Raw genomic sequence first — 22207 nt, forward strand, 5'->3', positions numbered from 1 at the left:
CATGGAATAACTTTGGAATATTCTCCATACTATCACGTTGAACCACGACAGACCATACCATACGGATTTAGAAATAGGCATTTATAACAATTTAATGGACTGTTTCTAGGAAGTATTAAGCCCGAAGGCTGTAAAGTAAATAATGCTGACTTTACATGTAGGTGAAGCCAGTCAAAAGACACAAAGCCAATTCCAGAGTTGTCTGTCATTTCATCATGCTCCTAAGGTAATTAGAAGAAACACTAGTTAAGTAAATTAAATGAAGTTGTTATTGACAGCTGAAATTCAATGATAGCAAACGTGCTACTTGCTATTTCCTTGAATGCAAATAGGTATCAGGAAATAACAATATATGCAAAAATAGTCTGAAACCCAAATTTGCTGCTCCTGAAGATTTGCTCTGTAAGTGCAATGCACGATGTGACAAACAAGAAACAGCTAGGTCTGAACACTAGTTGATTTCAAGGTAGCTCACCTGAACACAAGACTAAGGTTTGATTAGTGCAATGTTCTGTGTGGTGTTGGTTTTGAGCAAGAATGAATAACTGATCATTGCCAGTGATCAGAGTTTAGAAATAATTGTGTGGATAATGACAAGAACAGACCAAGACTGGTTGCAATCATTACCACAACATTCTTGCCAACACCAATAACACTCAGTTCTCCCTCACTATCTTTTTTCAACTCCTTCAAAGAATGGTTTAACTATTCATTAAAAGGTGTTCTCTTTTAAAGCAAGTTCTCAATCACCTATACCAAAACCTAGTCATGTCTTAATATGAATTGTGTTAGACAAGATTACCCATTTCAAGTTGTTTATAATAAAGATGATGTACACATACTAAACCCTGTATGTGAGGAGTATGCCACTTAGTCCCTCAAGCCAGATGTACACATACTAAACCCTGTATGTGAGGAGTATGCCACTTAGTCCCTCAAGCCAGCTTCACTACTCAAAAAGAGAATAGATGATTTGACTGCAACTTTTAATTCTGCATTCCCATCAAACCCATGGAAATATTACAGCTTGGTTCTCATCAAGAATCTATTCCACTCTGCCTTCAAAGTATTCAAAGTCTCTGCTTACACCATCCTTTGATGAATGGAGTTCCAAATATTCTCAAACAGGGGTTAAAACATCTGCTTCACCTCCATCTTAACAGGGTGGACCCTCATTTTTAACTAGTGATCCTTACTCCTAACTTCTCCAACAGGAAACATGCTCTACACATATTGTAAAAAGCCTCTTGATCTTGTGTTTCAATCAAATCACAACTTGTTTTACCTTTCCTTGTAAGATAACCCACCCATTCCAGCTATCAAGCAAATCAACCTCCCCTGGCTTCCAGTGCATCCTGCCTAAATAAGGAATTACAGATGTAGTCCCAATAACACCCTAAATTTCTGCAGTGTAATTTCAATAATGCCGTAATCACTTTGACTAGCAAAACACAATGATATCTTTAACTTCCCTTATTAGTTGCTTACTTATATAGTAGTGTTGTGAAAATTGGACACCCAGGTCCATCTGCATCTCAAAATTACAGAAACTCACCTTTATATAATACAAGACCATAGACTATGATAAAGTAGCAGAATTATGCCAATTGAGTGTGCCTCAGCATACAATTGTGGCTGAGTTTTTCCAGCCCCATTCTCCCATCTTTGCTCCATAACCATTAACACCCTCACCAATCAACATACTTACAATTTCTTTCCGCCATATCAATTTCTAATTTTCCCACATTATATTCCAGTTGATAGATTTTTCAATATCAACATCCATTTATGTAAACTGTGAAAGCTTAAGGCCTTGAGCATTGATACCGTCGTGTAATCACTTACAATTTAATTTATATTTGCTATGTAAATTAGCCAGCCAATCTTCACTGGACAGTATGGATTATAATATTCACTGTTGTGGGTCTCCAGTGGTGTTTGAACACACACCAGTGCAGATGGAATCATAATAGTTCACTTCATAATAACTGATGAGAAACCTATAAAACTAAAACTAAGTTGTACTATTAACTTTATAAACAAAGGTTTATACCAAACCTTTATAAATCATTGAAAGGGCCAAGGTAGCAATAATTCTCCTGAAAGCAGGGCACACATCAGAAAGGATGTCAAGAATTTAGAGGGGGTGCAGTGGGGCTACACTAGAGTGGACCTGGAATAAGGAACTTTATTTGAGTGGGGCAAAAGTAAGGAAGAAAATGCCTATTAAAGTCCTAGGGCTTTACAGCATGAAAAGCAGATCCTTTGGCCCAAATCCTTCATGCCGACAAAGTTGTCTAACGGAGCTAGTCCATTTGCTTGCTTTTGGCCCATTGCTTTTAACCTTGCTTATCCATTGTCCTGTTCCATTTAGTGCAGATTCAGTTGAAGTTCAAACTAAGTTTAACTTGTTAAAGCAAATCCACTACTAGTGGCGGAATGGTCAGTAACCAGAGACCACAGACAAATGACTCAGAAAACCAGAAGAGGAATTGGGGGGGGGGGGGGGGCGGGGGGTTGGTAAAGAGAACATTTTATTCTCTTTATACACAATGTATTGCTTAAAAGATAGTGAAAGTAGATTCAGCAATAATTCTGTAAAAAATGCTCGATAAGTGTACCTGAAAAGGAAACATTTATATGGGTTTCCCAGAAAGTGGGACACAGAACTAAACAAAAACAAATGATTTTGTATAAGCTTAGACTGATGACAAGTCTCCAAAGCTGCATTGTTCAAACATTCTGTGATTGTAAACCATTTCACAACTGATGGAATGTTTGATACCCAAAAGAGAACTTTTTTGCTTTACTTTAATAAAAGGGTTCTCCACGAAAAACCATTTGCTCAATTCCAGAAAGAGGCATAAATAAAAACTTTGTAATGTGATAACAGAAATAGATATCCCACCTGTGCAAAATAATCAGCATATGTCACAGAAGTACCGTCAGTCTGTGAAGCAGGAAATTCACCAGAGTTCAGCTGTGAGTTGCGATTGTCATTACATACTTTAGGTACAGTTCCTGAACATAAAACTTCATTTTCTTTATTTGCCATGTCACAGCTCCAAAAGCTTGGTCGCTGCTTTTTGATGTCCACGTTTCTTTGGACTCGATGTCTAGTTTTCTTTTTAGAGCACACTGCTTTGACTGTTTTAGGTAAGGTTTCCTCGACTTCTTCAGTAGAGGATCTGTGGAGACAAACCCAGCAACTCTCAAGATTACGGTTTGTAAATTCCAGGAAATAATATTCAATAAAACACATGAAGTGGAAGTATTTCTATTGTGGCCCTTCTTTATTTAGAACTACAAAAATAACAAAATCTTCTCTCTCATTTCATTGAGTTGGAGCAGAGCCACATAATCTTATAGTGGTACTATACCGGTCATTGCAGAAACACTTCAGGTGCACGGGAATTTCTCTATTCGGAAATGTATCAATTCAAATCATTGATTTTTTCCATTGAGTTCTAAATTAGATAAATCAAATGCAAACTATACAGTGGCATTAATGGTTCATTTGGTTTATTTCTATTATGGAGTTCTAATGACAACGTTGGTATTTAAGTGTTTACTGTGTATTTTTTTATATTTCTCACCATCATCCAAGTACACTTCCAGTTGAGAGGTTGAGTAAAAACAGCTGGTAATTTTTAATCAAGTGGAAAAAGAATGCATTAGGATACCTTCATATTTTAAATAAAACCAAGAACTACTGGAAAAACTCAGGAGGTCATGCAGCATTTATAGAAAGAAACTTATTTTTGGTTCTGGGACGCTATGTCAGAATTGAACTTAGAAAGGGAAAGAAAGAGTCTGAGATGGACCATGTAAAGAGAAGAGCAGATGGAAGTTGGCTGCAAGGACATTTGAGTTCTTCTTAAGTGCACGAAACAGCAGCAATTCAGTTGAGAAGAGTTTGGGGATGAGTCCCAAAAGGTATGACTGAAACAGAGACTGTTCCATTTGATCCACAAAATGACAGGTATAGCTTGAAACCAGGTGACTGCCTAGTTACATCTTAGACTGGAAAAACGAGTGGAGTTGAAGTACAAGTTACATGTGAGAAGAATTTCATAACTGTAGACATTGGAGCAGAATTAGACCATTCAGCCCATCAAGACAGTGTGCCATTTGATCACAGCCCCAATTTTTCAAGCCCAATTTTTCTGCTTTCTCCCTGTAACCTCTGATGCCCTTATTAGTTCAGACAAGCAAATAATATGTTTTGGTGGATGGAAACTGCTTGGGCCTCCATTCAAGGAAGAAACAGAAGGCCCCAGACCCCCTAAATGTGGAACAGAGGTGTAGTGAGTGTACATCCCTGATGAAGGTGAACCAGTTAGGACTAGTGAACTGGAAACTGTTGAGGTAGCAGAGGACATCCAAAATGTCATGGATGAAAGCAGGAATAAATAAGAAAACACAGAAGAGAAAGAATGGAGTCAAATTAGGAAGAAATAAGTTGAGTAGATCAAAAGCAGGAGTGGGCAGGCTCTGGCTATAAACGAGATAGTGACCTGATGTCCAATGGTGGTGTCTTGGTCTACAGGGAGGTATGAAGGTGTGTGAGAGCTGAAAGTTGGCTGCTGCAATTAGGGTCAACAGACTGTAATAGTGCCACTCGTCAGGTTTGATACTGACCTGATAATAATCGGGTTTGGTTCTTAGTGTGCCTAATTCTTCAAATCCTAGGGAGATAACCAGAATGAGTGGGTGGAGTGGAAAAATTAAGGCTTGCAATATTCTATTGGCCAGATCCAGGAAGTACAAGGCAGAGGTGAGGGGCGTTCAGCTGACTGAGAATTCTGGAGTGGGGAGAAAAGGTCTAACATCTGGGATAAGGACATATGAGTAAAAAGATAGACAAGGCAGAGGTGACACCTGAAGAATTCAATTTCACATTATTTGCTCAAAGAGTTGTAGGCCAGAAACATTTATAGTTTCTTTTTCCATAAATGTTGCCTGACTTGTTGAGTTTTCCCAGCATTTTGTTTTCATTTCAGATTTCCAGCATGTGCTTTTGTTGATTTTCATTTTGGATTTCAAGCTTGGCTTCATAAGTGACATTGCAATGTTGTGGGTGTCTAAGAAAAACTTGCTGCAGTTATCATGCAGTACTCTTAACAGCAATGACAAGGAATTCTTTGCCAGTACATTCCCCTTAACAACTTTTCATGTGCGTATGGCTTTCACTTCAACACCTTACTTCACAGCAGAGAAAGTAGTTTCCGTACTGAGATAAAAGGTACACCTTAAAACCTGCATCAGAGTACCCAAAGGAGCTCTAGAGACAATGGAGAGATTTGAAGAGACTTCAATATCTATCTCTTTTTCTGCTGTTTGTTGCAAATTCAGTAGCAGGTTAATTATTGAAAATGATCTTAATGAGACTTACTTGGAGTGGGGGGTTTGAAAGGGTGGAAGGATACGTTAGCTTGTACTTCATGCTATAAAGGGGGAGATGAGGAGTAAGAGTTTACCTGTACAACAAAAGACCTCTTCCCAGCTGTCAATTCTTTCATTGCTGCTCTTGACCCCCCCACCCCCCCAGGATTTCGTCACCTAACAAACCGATTCTAACTTGTTTCTCCAGATTACCAAGCTACTTCTTAGTACTTGTTTAGCTCTGGAAGCTGTGTGCTAGCAAAGATGAGTCTTGGCAGCAAACTATGGATCTGCTTTCTTATATCCGATGAACTTAAGTGAAATCTGTCCAACTAATATTGTACTTTAGTATATATTGTATATTTCTATGCAAGTGATATAGCTGAAAATCATGTATAAAGTTAAATTCAATCAACATTTTAATGAAATTTACAGGTGGTTACATTGTAGCCGAAAGGCCATCAAGCAAAAGTTAGGTATTCTTACCGAAGAATCTTAGGAGTCGCCTCTTTACATTCCGAAAGTTTAACCTGACAGGAAAAAAAGACATTATGAATTTACAAATTTGAGAAAGTAGCTTCCTTGGTTGCTTTTCTATCCTCATGTTTTAAATGTGTTACATTACAAAGAAAATAAACAACCTGACAGACATGCAAAATTGGGAAACTAAAAATAATTTTGCAAATATGTGGTTTTCATAAATGGAGCATACTAAGTCAGTTGAATTCACTGTCTGCAGCTTGACTTTTTTTTATTATTAGAGCCATAAATAACCATTTAATATTTGAATACTTTGAATGAATGACACTGTTCTTTCAATGAAGTTTCCAGCTAAAGTACTGAAATACAGATATGCTAACAGCACAGTAGCCTTGTGTTTCTATTTTGCTTGTACATCTTAAATTGAACCTAAAATTCATAGGACTTTATTTGAAAATGATCCACATGAATGCTCTCATATTATATCTTTAGACATTAAGTTGGTTTATGTATTGAGGAACAGTGGAAAACTGTTTTGCATGGCATCCATACAGAACATTTCATATTATCTGTGCATTGAAATAGAACATGAAAAAAACAATGCAGAATAAAGTTAAAGGAAGTTTTGTCCCCTTCCCCACTGCAACCACATGGTTTCTATGGATCCTCTAGTATCTTCCCACATCCCAACGGCATGTAGGTTGACACCTCAGTTCACCAATGTAAACTGCTCTTAGGATGTGGAACAGCATTAGAATCTGGGGTTTAGTTGAGAGAAAATGGGAAAAGTTAAATGGGTTAGGGTACAGTTTGTAGGTAAATAGTTCTTGATGGTCGCAAAGTACACGTTTCCAGACTATTGTTATGACAACCTTGGTTTTAACCTAAATAGGTTTAATTCTATGAACAAGGAAATTCTGAATTATAAGCCAATCAAAATTCAAAACACCACACACTTGAAGCAAGGTAGGATACAGGTGTCCCCCACTTTTCAAACGTGCGCTTTATGACACCTCGCTGTTACGAAAGACCTACATTAGTTACCTGTTTTCACTAACAGAAGGTGCTTTCACTGTTACGAAAAAAGGCAGTGCACGCCCTGAGCAGCCAAGCTCCTCCCCTAGAACTGCATTCCAGCTGGCATTGCTTAAATACGTGCCTGTGAGCATCTTTGAGCATCCGTTAGCAAGATGAGTTCTAAGGTATCGGAAAAGCCTAAAAGAGCTTGTAAGGGTGTTACACTTAGTGTAAAACTAGACATAATTAAGCGTTTCGATCGTGGTGAACGAAGTAAAGATGAAGCGAGTTTGGCTTGTGGAAGCTGACGAACATAATGTTGAAGAAGTTTTGGCATCCCATGACCAAGAACTGATAGATGAAGAGCTGGTGCAATTGGAAGAGGAAAGGATATCAATTGAAACCGAATGCAGTAGTGAACAGACCAAAAGAGAAGTCGTCCAGGAACTGAACGTGAAGCAACTGCGTGAGATTTTTGCTGCAAATGACAACAATGATTGCAGAAAAATATGACTTTAATTTTGACAGGGTACATAGGGTACAGGGCATATTTGCAGGATGGTTTGAGTGCTTATAAAGAACTGTATGATAGAAAAATGCGCAAGGCTAAGCAGTCAAGCATACCGTCGTTTTTCAAGCCTTCCACATCAGACAACGAACCTTGACCTTTGACATCGAGGCAGGCAGACATAGAAGAAGATGACCTGCCTACCCTGATGGAAACAAGACAACGATGAGATGACACCCCAGTGTCCCACCACCCCAACCTCCGATGACTCAGCCTAATACATCATCAGCGCGCTGTCTTCCCGATTCCGTTAAGTGATACTACACTGTACATACATTATTTCTACTTTATATAGGCTGTGTATTTTTATGTGTTATTTGGTATGATTTGGCAGCTTCATAGCTTAAAGGTTACTGGAGAGAATGTTTCTGCCGAGAGCGCTTGCATGAGATTTTCACTACGGTGTACAGTGCAGCAATGATGGAGAAAAGAATTTCTACTTTATATAGGCTGTGTATTTATCATATCATTCTTGCTTTTACTATATGTTACTGTTATTTTAGATTTTGTGTGTTAGTTGGCATGATTTGGTAGGTTATTTTTTGGGTTTGCGAACGCTCACAAATTTTTTCCCATATGGTAATTGCTTCTTCACTTTACAACATTCCAGCTTACAAACCATTTCATGGGAACGCTCTACCTTCGGAGGACTGGAAAAACCTATTTAAAAGTTGGAAGTTAATCAAGGGGTTTCAGATTTCAAAGAAGATGGTGCCAGCAAACAATCCAAGGGTGACATCCTCCAGATGGTTCACAAAACTACTACTTTCACTTCTTTTAGGTCTTATTTTTCTTTCAAATGTGGTTCTGCTACTGTTGGAGCATGCGATCTACATTTTGGTGTTTTGCTTTTGGGCTGATTGAGTGATCTGGAGCTCTGCTGTCACTGAGGGTTTTCCATGAGGCTTCGAGCAAATGGTGTGGCTGAGGGCAAGAAGCCTGGAGATTGGGCACAAGCCCATGATAAACTCCAATTCTCGCCTATTAAAGCGCTGAAGAAGATTGAAATCATTAAGGCGAGTGCGGAGGTCGAGCGGGTGTCCAGCTCCCTCTACCAGCCCCTTGCTCGCTGCTGCTGGAGGAAGGTATCTGCACGCGACTGTCTCTCACCGTTCCCAAAGGAAGGTCTCTGTGTTCAAATTGATTCTCTCTTCCTCAATGCTGTCAGAGGATGGTGCCAGAGTTTGGGTCTTCGGCAAGATTTAATCAATATGGTTTGTGGATTGGATCTGCAGTTCACATTGTGATGTGTTTCTGGTCACTCCTTTTTTTGTTATTTTGGGCAATTTTAAATCGGGGCGGCCTACAGATAATGAACATAGCTGAACTGAATATACTGGACTCTTTCGATTTTGGGTTTTATATTTTTTTTTTGCTTACTTTTTGGTTGCCATTTGTACAATTTTTTTTGCATGTGGGGGGGTGGTTTGATGTTTTTCTTTGAACGTTTTCTATGGCTTTTTCGTAGCTGTCCATGGGGAAGACTTATCTCAGGGTTGTATACTGCTTTCACACTTTGATAATAAGTAAACTTTGAATCTTTGAAAAAAAATCTGAGACAGTAAACATATCGTTATATACTTCTGTAGGTGTTTTTTTTAAAACAGTATTTGCTTCTGCCCACTGTGCTGTTAATATCACTGTCTCATGAAGGTCTCTTAACAGAACTATCCATCATTAACAATCCCCATCACCTTTTTTTCATTGCTACCATCAAGGTGGTGGTTCAGGAGCCTGAAGACACACACAATGTTTTAGGAACAGCTTCTTCCCCACTGCCATGAGATTTCTGAATGGACGTCGAACCCATATACATTACCTCACTATTTTCTTTTATTTTTTTGCTCTCTTTTTGCACTACTTATTTAATTTGTGTATGTATAAATACAGTTTAAAATTTGTTATTGCAATGTACATCTGCCGCAAAACAACATACTTCACGACATCTGCCAGTGATTTTAAACCTGATTCTGATATTGCTCCTTGATAACAAGAAAATGAGTTATGCAAAATAGTGCCAAAACATAATTAACCTTCGCATGTTAGGTTGTTCTTTCAATACAGAGATGTCAATTCAATACTGAAGGACCCAAATTTCAGAGAAGGATTAAGGTACAGATTCTGTCACTATCCAAAGTGATCTTGTCTTGTGTGTGCCCTATGTGTTATTCCGGGAGCTAGCCATAGATAAGAAGACAGTATTTACCGAATGTTTAAAAATTTAGTTTCCCTGCAAAAGGTGGTGACAGTTCACTTTCAACAGCTACAGTCCAAACATGGTAGTTGGTTATGATATAACAAATGGCTTGCTTGGCTATCTTAAAAGGGCAATTAAGATCGGGAAGGCCTACAAATAACAAAGGCCAGACCAAGGAGACATGGAAGCTTTGTTCCCTTAAATGACATTAATGGCTAGCAGCAACCAACTGATTTAAGTAACCAGCCTGGATTTATGCCCAAACTGGTGTTATTGACAGACAAGGTTTTTCATGATTTAGCAACATTATGAACACCTTAAAGCGGAGTGAATAAAAATAAACAAAAACAAGGAGTGGATAGATGATTACATTGTAGTTTTTAATTACTTTTCATAAAGAATGGCTTACTAATCTTTGATTGCACTAGCCTCCCTGGCATTATCAGATCTACTGGACAAGGTTTATGTTAATAGATCAATCTTGTGGTCATTACTACTAATAACCATTTTTGAAAAAAGTTTCACATTATTAACTGCATTTAAATTCCACACCTATAGAAAGATTGGTAAAAACAAGAAAGAGTGGAAATACTCAGCAGGTCAGGCAGCATCTGCAAGAGGGTGACTCAATGATAGACTGAGAGTCTTATTGGAAATGGCAGGGAAAGAGAGAGAGCAAGATGCCTCTATATTGGGAAAATAAAATGTAGATTACTTTGCAGAGCACTTGATTTCAATCTGCAGCAGTCGCCCTAACCTTCCATTTACCTGCTGTTCCATTTTCTACCCCACTCTGACCTATCTGTCCATGGCCTCCTGCACTGTTACAATGAAACTCAATGCTAGCCTGAAAAATAACACCTCATTATCCAGCTGGGCACAGTGCAACCTTCTGGATGCAGTATCAAATCTTCCAGCATTAAATACTCACTTTGTTTCTGTCTGTTATAGAACTGGGCTTTCATTTTTTAAAAAAAAGTCATCATTTGAGATTTTGACTGTTTTTCTCTTTTAGGATCCTTTTGTCTGCTGGCTATGCCCCATAACCCTGCCATTAGCTGTACATAATTGTAATTGCTATATGTACAAGAGACAGAAAAAAATCTTATTCTTTGCATGGCTTCCAAACTGATTATTTCACATCAGTACTTCGAGCTAATACAAGGGAAAAGCAATAACAGAATGCAGAAAGAAGCATGATGTGCTTCCAGTGCCAATTAACCCATCAAATTGCACTATAATACACAAACTCATCCTATCCTAATCTACAAGTCACAGAGCAATACAGCATGGATACCGACCCTTCAGCCAAACTGGTCCATACCAATGACATTACCCACCCAATTAGTCCCAATTCCCTGTGTCCGGCCCACATCCCTCTAAACCCCAACTCTCCATGTACTTATCCAAGTTCTTCTTAAATGATACTATCATACCTGCATCAAACACTTCTGGCAGCCCATTCCATATACTCACCAGCCTGTGCATGAAAAATTTGTTCCTCAGGTTCCTTTTAAATCTTTCCCCCTCACCTGAAATCTATGCTCCCTAGTTTTGGACTCCCCATCCTGGGCAAAAAGACACTGTCCACCTTATCTAGGTCTCTCATAATTTTAGACATTTCTACACAGTTACCACTCATTTTCCACATTACAAGAAAAAAAGATGTAACCTGGACAATCTCCCCCTATAATTTTTTAGTCCTGGTAACATGCTTGTAAATCTTTCTGCAGTCTTTCCAGATTACACATCTTTCTTACAAAAGGGTGACCTAAACTGTACACAGTACTTCAAGTGTGGCCTCATCAATGACTTCTACAATTGCAACATAATGTCCCAACTCCTATACAGGTTTCCTCCGCCATCCAAAGGTACAGCGTTCCTATGAAACGGTTCGTAAGCTGAAATGTTGTAAAGCGAAGAAGCAATTACCATTTATTTATATGGGAAAATTTAGTGAGCGTTCGCAGACCCAAAAATACCAAATCATGCCAAATAACACATAAAACCTAAAATAAATAACAGTAAAATATAGTAAAAGCAGGAATGATATGATTAATACACAGTCTATATAAAGTAGAAATACTTTTCCATAATCATTGCCGGCACTGTTCGCCGAAGCGAAAATCTCACGCAAGTGCTCTCGGCAGAAACACGGCGCAAGCGCTCTCCAGCAACCTTTAAGCTATGAAGCTGCCAAATCATACCAAATAACATGTAAAAATACACAGCCTATATAAAGTAGAAATAATGTATCTACAGTGTAGTATCACTTATGGGAATCGGGAAGACACTGACGATGTTGTGTTAGGCTGAGTCGTCACAGGTTGGGTGGTGCAGTGGCCCCCACCCTCTAGGCCGCCGAGTGATACATTGCCGCGAGGCACGCAGGGGTCCAGTGGTAGCCGGGAGGCACACAGCACATATTTAAGAAAAAAGCCGAAATAAACATGCTAATTAATTAGATGCCGCTTGACACATAATTATCGGCTCAGATCAGTGCCGATTGCATCGCCTCTGATCCGGGCCGACATTTACATGTGGGGCGGCACCTAATTAATTAGAATGTTTATTTTGGCTTTTTTCTTAAAGATGTGCTGTGTGTCTCCTGGCTACTGCTGCATTCTCCGCGAATTGGTACTGTATCTGTCCGCGGCCTGGGTGTTGGGATGGTGGGACACTGGGGTGTCATCTCATTGTCTGTTTCCATTAGAGCAGGCCGCTCATCTTCTCCTATGACTGCCTGCCTCGATGTCGGAAGGTCGAGGTTCATCTGCTATGGCTGATGTGGAAGGCTTGCTTGACTGCTGAGCCTCACGCATTTTTCTATCATACAGTTCTTTGTAAGGACTGAAACCATCTTGCAAATATCCTCTAAACCGATGTACCCTTGCAAAATTAAAGTCGTACCTTACCATTGCAGCAAAAATCTCACGCAGTGGCTTCACGTTCATTTCGCTACAGCATTAGGTTTTGATTGTTATCCTTTCCTTTTCCAATTGCATCAGCTCTTCATCTATCAGTTCTTGGTCATGGGATAGCAAAACCTCTTCAACATTATCTTCATCAGCTTCCACAAGTCAAACTCACTTTGTCCTTACATCGGTCACCACGATCAAAACGTTTAATTATGTCTAGTTTTACGCTAAATGTAACACCCTTACGAGCTCTTTCAGGCTTTTCCAATACCTCAGAACTCATCTTGCAAACGGCTGCTCAATGCAACGTGTTAAAGCAATGCCGTTCCGAATCCAGGGGACAGCGGCTGCTCGCGGCTTTTTATCGCGCAATTTTTTTCGTAACAGTGAAAACACCTTCTGAAAGCGAAAACAGGGTACTAATGCAGGTCTTTCGTAACAGTGAGGTTTCGTAAAGCGAATGTTCAAAAAGCGGGGGACACCTGTACTCAATGCCCTGACTGATGAGGTCATTGTGTTAAATACCCTGTATACCACCCAGTCTACCTGCAATGTCCCATTTACTGGAAACTAACCTATTTTTGTTTTTTTCCAGTTCTGATGATCTCACACCTGAAACGTTAGCCACTTTTCCTTCCTCAGATGCTACCTCATCTGCTCAGTGTTTCCAGCATTTTCCGTTTTCAATCCAGATTTCCAGCATCTGTAGTTTTTTGATTTCCATGGCAGGATTTGAACTGTTTTCTTGATTGGTAGACCAGTGTTCTGGATTAGTGGTTGAAAATCAAAAAACTTCAGGCAGTAAAATCTGAAATAGAAACAGAAGTGCTGGAAATGTTCAATCAGTGGGGCAGCACTCTGCGGAGAAAAGAAACAGAATTGCATTTCTAAGAATGATCATCAGAACTGGAGAAGTGATCTGAAAAATAAGAGTTAAAATTTCAAAGTAAATTTATTATCAAAGTACATATATGCCACCATATACTAATGAGATTCATTTTCTTACAGGCATTCACAGTAAGTGCAAAGAAACAAAACAGGATCAATGACAATCAATGTGCAAATGATAACAAACTGCAAATACAAAGACAAAAGAGCAAAATAATAATAATAAATAAACAATATCAAGAACGCATATTGTAGAGTGCTTGAAAGTGAGTATATAGGTTGTAGAATCAGTTTAGCATTGGGTGAGTGAAGTTGAGAGAGCCATCCTTTCTGGTTCACGAGCATGATGGTTGTGGGCAAATAACTCTTCCTAAACCTGGTGGTGTGGGACCCGAGGCTCCTGCACCTTCTCCTCAACGGCAGCAGTGAGAAGAGAGTATTACCTGGATGGTGGGGGGCCTTGGTGAACAGATGCTGTTTTCCTGCAACAGCACTCCTCATAGATGTGCTCAATAGTGGGCGGAGAGGGGGTGGCTTAACCCACGGACTGAACTGTATCCACGGCCTCCTCTACTGTAAAGATGAAGCCACACTCAGGTTGGAGGAACAACACCTTATATTCTGTCTGGGTAGCTTCCAACCTGATGGCATGAACACTGACTTCTCAAACTTCCGCTAATGTCCCACCCCCCCCTCGTACCCCATCCGCTATTTATTTATAAACACATTCTTTTTCTCTCTCTCCCTCTGTCCCCCTCACTATACCCTTGCCCATCCTTGGGGCTCCCCCCGCCCCCGCTTTTCTTTCTCCCTAGGCCTCCTGTCCCATGATCCTCTCATATCCCTTTTGCCAATCAACTGTCCAGCTCTTGGCTCCATCCCTCCCCTTTTCAAATCTCTTACTAGCTCCTCTTTCAGTTAGTCCTGATGAAGGGTCTCGGCCCGAAAAGTCAACTGTACCTCTTCCTAGAGGTGCTGCCTGGCCTGCTGTGTTCACCAGCAACTTTTATGTGCGTTGCACGACTACTTTTTGCTGGCTTTTCCTCTCGAGGACAGTAGGCTGAGACGCAACCAGTCAGAATATTCTCCACCATGCATCTATAAAAGTTTGTCAAAGTTTTGGATGACATGCCAAATCTTTGCAAACCTCTAAGAGAGGAGCTGCTGCGCTTTCTTTGGCAGTTACATGCTAGACCCAGGACAGACGCTATCCTCTGAAATGATAACACAGAGAAATTTAAAGTTCCTGCCTCTCTCCGCCTCTGGTCTCCTGATGAGGGCTGGCTCATGGACCTCTGGTTGCTTCTTCTGTACAGAATTCACCTCTTTGGTTTTCCTCACATTAACTGGGAGGTGGTTGCTGTGGCACCATTCAGCCAGAATTTCAATCTCTCTCCTATATGCTGACTCATTGCCACCTTTGATTCAACTAACGATAAAGATATCTTTAACAGACTTAAAATTGACATTGGAGCTGCACTTAGCCTCAGTCATAAATATACAGTAAGTAGAGCAGGGGGCTAAGCATAAGCGTCTGTGCTGATGGAGATTGTGGAGGAAAGGTTGTTGCCAATTTGAACTGACTGGGGTCTGCAAGTTATGGAAATCGTGGGTCTGGTTGCAAAAGGAGATACAGAGGCCTGGATCTTAGAGCAGAGGGTGCCAACCTGGGGTTCATAGAGCCCTTGCTTAATGGTATTGGTCCATGGCATAAAACAGCTTAGGAACCCCCGTCATTGAGCTTATTGATTGGATAATAGTGTTGAATGCAGAGCTATAGTCAATGAAAAGCACCCTGATGTATGCACCTTCATTGTCCTGATGTGCCAGGGTTGAGTGAAGAGCTTATGGGTTGTAAATTTAGTTGGCTCCATCTTGTATACTAGCCTACAAAGTACCCAGGACATCTTCAAGGAGTGGTGTCTCAGAAAGACAGTGTCCATTATTAACGACCTCCAGCACCCAGGGCATGTCCTTTTCTTACTGTTACCATCAGGTAGGAGGGCTGAAGGCACACACTCAGCAATTCAGGAACAGCTTCTTCCCCTCTGTCATGTGATTCCTAAATGGACATTAAACCCTTGGACACTACCTCACTTTAATATATATTATCTGTTTTTTGCAGGATTTTAAAAATTTACAGTAATTGACTATTTATAATTATTTTACTTGTTTTCTTTCTTCTATATGTTGCATTGAACTGCTGCGCTAAGTTAACAAATTTCACGACATATACCAGTGATAATAAACCTGATTCTGATTCTAATGAAATGGCATTTGCTGTGACCTGTTGTGATGGTAGGCAAATTGGAGTGGATCTAAGTCGTTCCTCAGGCAGGTGTAGATTTGCTTCATCACCAATGTGTCAGAGCCACAGAAAAGTACAGCACAGAAACAGGCCTTTCAACCCATCTAGTCCATGCAGAACCATTTAAACTGCCCACTGTTATTGATCTTCACCGGTACCATAGCCCTCCATACCCCTACCATACGTATATCTATCCAAACTTCTCTTAAACGCTGAAATAGTTTAAGCAAAGCATTTCATCACAGTGGACGTAAGTGCTACTGGACGATAGTCAGTGAGGCAGGTTCATGTTCTCCTTGGGCCTGCTTGAAGCAGATGGGTACCACAGACTGCCCAAGTGAGAGGTTAAAAATATCAGTGAACACTCCAGCTAGTTGTTTAGCACATGGCAAGGTACCCCATCTGGGCCAAATGCTTTCTGTGGGTTTACTCTCCTGAAGGATGATCTCACAGTGGCTTCAGAGACTGAAATCACAAGGTTGTTGGGGGCTAATACAGTTCATGAAGGTGCCTCCATGTTTTGTCCGTCAAAGCAGGCATAAAAAGGCAATGAGCTCATCTGGGAGCAAAACCTTGTTGTCATATATGTCACTGTTTTACATTTACAGGAGGTGATAGCATTCAATCCCTGCCACAGCTTACAACTATCCTTCTGTGATTCGTTTGATCAGGAATTATCACTTCGCACGTTAGATGGCTTTCTGGAGGTTGTACCGGGACCTCGTATTTTATTTGGTCACCAGACCTGAACACCACTGATCAGGCCTTCAGCATATAACAGATCTCTTAGCTCAGGCAGGTTTCTGGTTGGGGAAGACGCTGAATGATTTTGTGGGGACATAGTTGTCCATGACTGACTATAAAGTCCTTGACAACCATTGCACATTTATTTAGATCTTCTGATGAGACCTTGAACATGGCCCAGTCCACTAACTCGAAGCAATCCTGTACCTGTTCCTCTGCCTCCCTCAACCTCCTCTGTTGATCTTAGCTCTGGAACTTTGCTCTTTAGCTTCTGCCTGTATGCAGGTAGGACAGGCAGATGAACAGATATCCCAAAATGCATTGCAGCTATGGAACAGGAGGCATTCTTAATTCTTATTAATAGTGTCGAATGTATTGGGACGCCTGGTGCTACATTTTGTTGATAATTGGGCAGAGATTTCTTCCAGCAAGCCTGATTGAAGTCCCTGGCAATGATTTGAAAGGCACTGGGGTAGGCTGTTTCTTATTTGCCTATCGTAGCATTCAACACAGAGTGCTTGCTTAACATCAGCCTTTGGTGGTATTTGAACTGTGGTGAGGATCACAGAAGAACTCACACGGTAAGTGGAATGGACGGCATCTTGTCATTAGATGTTCCAGGTCGCAAGAACAAGACTGCTACATCCAAGAACCACAAAGAGTTTACCATGAAACATAGAACTCCCCACTTCTTGTACTTTAGGCTCATATTCTAATGAAGATTCTCAGTTTTGAAGTTTTCAAATAACCTAGCTTCAACAGGCATAGAAAGAAAGTTTCAAGTTTTCATCATTATTGTCTTTGTGTAAATTACTCCACCTATAATTTCTGAAGTTTTTGACTTTTGGGTTGCAAATTGGCATCAAAATAAACAATTTTGATCCACTCTAATGAATCAATTAAATAATTTTAACCCTTCATAAATCTCCACAATACAATTATCAGACGCGTTCATGATTTTATTCTTGAATTATTCTGGCAAATACACCCAGTGGTCACTTTATAAGATACACTTGCTCATTAATGCAAATATCTAATCAGCCTAGTCATATGGCAGCAACTCAATGCATGAAAGCATGCTAACATGGTCAAGAGACACACTTGTTCAGACCAAACAACAGAATAGTGAAGAGGCTTTGACTGAGGTGGTTTGAGCATCTCAGAAACTGCTAATCTCCTGAGATCTTCACATAAGACAATCTCTAGAATGTATAGAGAATGGTGTAAAAAAACAAAAGTACATCCAGCAAGCGGCAGTTCTGTGGGTGAAAACACCTTGTTAATTAGAGTGATCAGCAGACAATGGCCAGACTGGTTCAAGCTGACAGGAAGGTGACAACAACTTAAATAAGCACATGTTAAACAGTGGCGAACAGCAGAGCATCTCTGAACGCACATGTTGAACCCTGAAGTAGATAGGCTACAGCAGCAGAACATGAACATAAACCCATTGTCCACTTTATTATCTATAGGAGATACCCAATAAAGTGGCCACTGAGTGTATATGCTGTACATGTTGGCATTTTAAGGACAGAAATGACGTGTTTAGATTTGAATTCCATATTTTTAAATTTAGTCCCACAAAGAATTGTTTGCCTCTAAAATAACTCCTCTCTTCTTACTTGAACCCATTTCATAAAGCTAAAAATCCATTCGCCTCTCAATAATTTTTGTATTTCTCTCTTAGCCTTAAGTGATGTCTATGGACTTGTAAATTTCTCAGATTCTTTTCAGGTCTTTATTTTTACAATTCTGACAACATCCTCATTCAGCTTATCAAGCTCTGAGTCTTTGGACTAAGATTGAACTCCTTCAGCTATTTTTTAACCATTAATATATCACTGTTCCTTTCCAAATGTCTGACTCATTCTTCATTACTTGATCTACAACCCAAATCAGTGAATTCCATCTTTCACATCAGTAATAAATATAGTAACGGAAGCCCCAGTTCAGAGGACTGCAGGCCAACATTAATCTCAGTCATCAAACTGTATAGACATTATGTATTTCTTACCTCCAAGTTAAAAAGTCATCAGTAATTCCATTCTTGTTAGTATTTGCAATTAGAAGCTTCCAATGCATTCTGGAACTTCATAATTAGCACCCATAATTTCTCATCGAAATTATGTTATTAGAAACTTTAAAATACACAACTTAATTAGTTGTACAAGTCCTTTCTAGTTTACTAATGCCCAACTTATGTCTTGCGTTGGAAGGAGCGCAACAGGATTCATCCTTTAAATCAAACTTTAAATCTACTTAGTTTTGATTTGTCTAACTATTTCATTGTGTTGCAGGTTGTAGTAACTAGTTCCAAGGGTCTATCATCATCAGCTTCTTCCTCTTCTATCCTTCTGAACAATACAAGTATTTGCCAACTTTACAGCCTAAAGAAAATTTTGAGATCAAGAGTCATTCCAAGATCGTTAACTAAAGCATTTAGTTTTCTTTTTGTCTGCTGAATATAATATATAATTTGTTTAACCTCACTTCTAATTCACTTTTCATATCTCATATGGTGCTATTTTATCAAAATGCATCTAAATCAGTTCACTAAAGAAACAATGCTATAAATATTATCATTCAAATGCACCTGTTATAGATATTTTGTCACAGTTGCAAGGAAAATGTTAAAGATTATGCTTCAATCAGAAATGAAGAAGTGATTAAAGATGATGACAAATATGATTGAGGCACCATACACTGCTAGTCCATACACATAGACAAGCAATTTATGGTTCTCACTTGTAATCTCTACAGACTGGGAGCCCATTATTGCCTGTAAAGTGGTTAGTACAACATCTGAAGCAACTGAAGATCTGGACATCATATTACCTGGAAGTTACAGCACAAGGACCGAAGAAAAACAATGATAAAACTCAATGTAGAATGAAGAACCTGTAGGTTACATCATAGCACTGGCTGCAGAAGAAACTGGTGAGAAAGCAAGCTTGGTGTACTGCACATACTGACCATATTGGAAAAAGGAAAATCATAACCATTGATCAAATGAGTTTTCTCACAATACAGTATGTGTAATATCATGCAGTCTTTTAAATATACATTTTCCTCACCTTTTTCATAGTCTCATCGCAATCAGAATGCATTCTTTTACCAAGTTGCTTATCTTCAATAAGTTCATCCTCCACGGCAAATAACACACCTTGCCTGACATTTTGAGTTCTAGATGCCATAATCACTTGCAATCCTAGGTTGGAAACACATGAGAATATTTAATATATACTCATCCCTTCAGCTGATTCCCAGAAAACTCAACGAATGTTTCTTATGAGCAATGCAATTCTTGATTTGCTTCTCTGTGTGGTCCTTGATCCTGGGATATTCAGCTTTCTTACAAATGGCACAACACTACTGAGTTGGTCCTTTTGGCTTAATATTATCATTCATTAGAAGTGCCTACTATTTATAAACTCAAATCTTCTTAAGGCGTATTAAGTGTCACAGAAATAAAAAAAAAAGAAACAGCTGGTATTAGCTTCAGCCAGATGAGCAAAGATAGATCAGCAAGCGCAGAAGTAAGCAGGGTTAAGATCCCCTGCTTAGCTGTAGGTACAGTTGGTGAACGTTGGGCCAGGGATTTGCAACAAGGTAATTTAAGTTAAGGCATAATATTCTAATGGAATGAATGACTATACACTCAGGGATAAATGGGATGCTGATGATACCCAACCAGACATCTTCTAAATGCCCGCAAACCAGTTATACCAACCAGATTCCATTCCATTCTGATATGAAGCTCATATGCTCCACTCCCTTCAGTCCTCACTAGCCATTAACATCAGAATATTTAAAACATATTAAAGGAAAAAACATGCTAACTGTTCCAAAATATATACCTTAAACATGGGTTTGAAAGAACAAATAACTGTCCCTCAATTCAGTGCCATCAGATACATCAAAAATTAAGCATCATCATCTGGGGTTTTCTCCCTAATTAACCTCATTTTATTCTTTGGAGAAAATTAAGGCAGCAAGAAATATTAGATCTATTTTTTTTTGCTCAGATCAACTTTACCACCAGGCTCATCATCTGGCAACCTATTTTCTTTTACATGCCTATCAATTTCACCACGGTGGTGTTGCTGATGATTCTTCCATTGTAGTAATGCCTTGCTCATATGAATACATACACAGACATGGAATGACAATTTTGGAAGATCAATTAAATAATTAACATTCACAAGAACTCAGCTAAGTGTGGGGGAAAAAGACAAAATATTGTGCAGATACTAGAAATCTGGAGAAACACATACAAAATGCTGGAAGAGTTCATCAATGGAAGGAGATGAATAATTGGATGTTTGGGCCAAATCCTTTCATCAGGACTGGAAAAGGGCATAAAAGCCAAAACAAAAGGGTGGGGGGGGGGTGGGGAGGAGCACAAGCTGACAGGTGAAAGAAGCAAAGGAATGAACAAGATAAAAGCTGATAGGAGGGGACAGTAACCGTTGCACTAAAAGGAAGGAGGTGGCGAACAAGAGGGTGGAAGGTGTGGGTGATGGAAAGGTCTTGAGAGTGAGGGGGTTGAAAGAGAAAGTGTGAAAAGGCCTGAGATACAAGGGAAAACAAAGAGAGCAGTAGTTACTGGAAGTTAAAGAAATCAATGTCGTACTGCAGGTTGGAGACTACCAAGATGAATATGAGGTGAGACGATAAGTTGGGTAATGAGGTTGATCTCAGCAACAAAAAAACTCAATGGGCTAAGTTACCTTCATCTGCATTCTCAGAAAATATGAGATTTGATCCACTGTTTAGTTCTGAGCATTAATAACTGTAATATTTCTTTCCTCGTATATGGACTACTTTCCTATCAGATTCAATCTTCATCTGCTCTTCACTCTTTTACCAATTACCTTCCTGTTTCTCACACCATTTACACTTCCCCTCCCTCCTCCACCTACCCATCTTTCCCTCTCAACTGGATCTGCCAGCCAGCCTGTTCTCCTACCCAACCCCTCACCGTTTTATTCTGGTTTCTGCCTTTGTTCTTCCTAGTCTTAATAGAAACATAGAAAATAGGTGCAGGAGTAGGCCATTCGGCCCTTCGAGCCTGCACCGCCATTTATTATGATCATGGCTGATCATCCAACTCAGAACCCAGCCTTCCCTCCATACCCCCTGACCCCTGTAGCCACAAGGGCCATATCTAACTTCCTTTTAAACATAGCTAATGAACTGGCCTCAACAGTTTGCTGTGGCAGAGAATTCCACAGATTCACCACTCTCTGTGTGAAGAAGTTTTTCCTAATCTCGGTCCTAAAAGGCTTTCCCTCTATCCTCAAACTGTGACCCCTCGTTCTGGACCTCCCCAACATCGGGAACAATCTTCCCGCATCTAGCCTGTCCAATCCCTTTAGGATCTTATACGTTTCAATCAGATCCCCCCTCAATCTTCTAAATTCCAACGAGTACAAGCCCAGTTCATCCAGTCTTTCTTCATATGAAAGACCTGAAAGACCTGCCATCCCAGGAATCAATCTGGTGAACCTTCTTTGTACTCCCTCTATGGCAAAGATGTCTTTCCTCAGATTAGGGGACCAAAACTGCACACAATACTCCAGGTGTGGTCTCACCAAGGCCTTGTACAACTGCAGTAGTACCTCCCTGCTCCTGTACTCGAATCCTCTTGCTATAAATGCCAGCATACCGTTCGCCTTTTTCACCGCCTGCTGTACCTGCAT

The 22207-nt window shown here is 39.8% G+C and overlaps 1 protein-coding gene across 1 annotated transcript in view; it reads right to left on the minus strand.

The window, feature by feature from the left end:
* The window catches only part of katnbl1 (katanin p80 subunit B-like 1), a 35327-nt gene that overhangs the window by 7499 nt on the left and 5621 nt on the right, over positions 1–22207 (minus strand). The window contains exons 2-4 of the mRNA XM_063051168.1: positions 19580–19713; positions 5872–5915; positions 2909–3188 (exon numbers count right to left, since the gene is read on the minus strand). Of these exons, the coding sequence (XP_062907238.1) occupies positions 2909–3188; positions 5872–5915; positions 19580–19699 (444 nt within the window). The 5' untranslated portion in view covers positions 19700–19713. The remainder of the gene's footprint in view (positions 1–2908; positions 3189–5871; positions 5916–19579; positions 19714–22207) is intronic.

Source organism: Mobula hypostoma, chromosome 1, assembly GCF_963921235.1.
Source record: "Mobula hypostoma chromosome 1, sMobHyp1.1, whole genome shotgun sequence".
Classification (NCBI taxonomy): Eukaryota; Metazoa; Chordata; class Chondrichthyes; order Myliobatiformes; family Myliobatidae; genus Mobula; species Mobula hypostoma.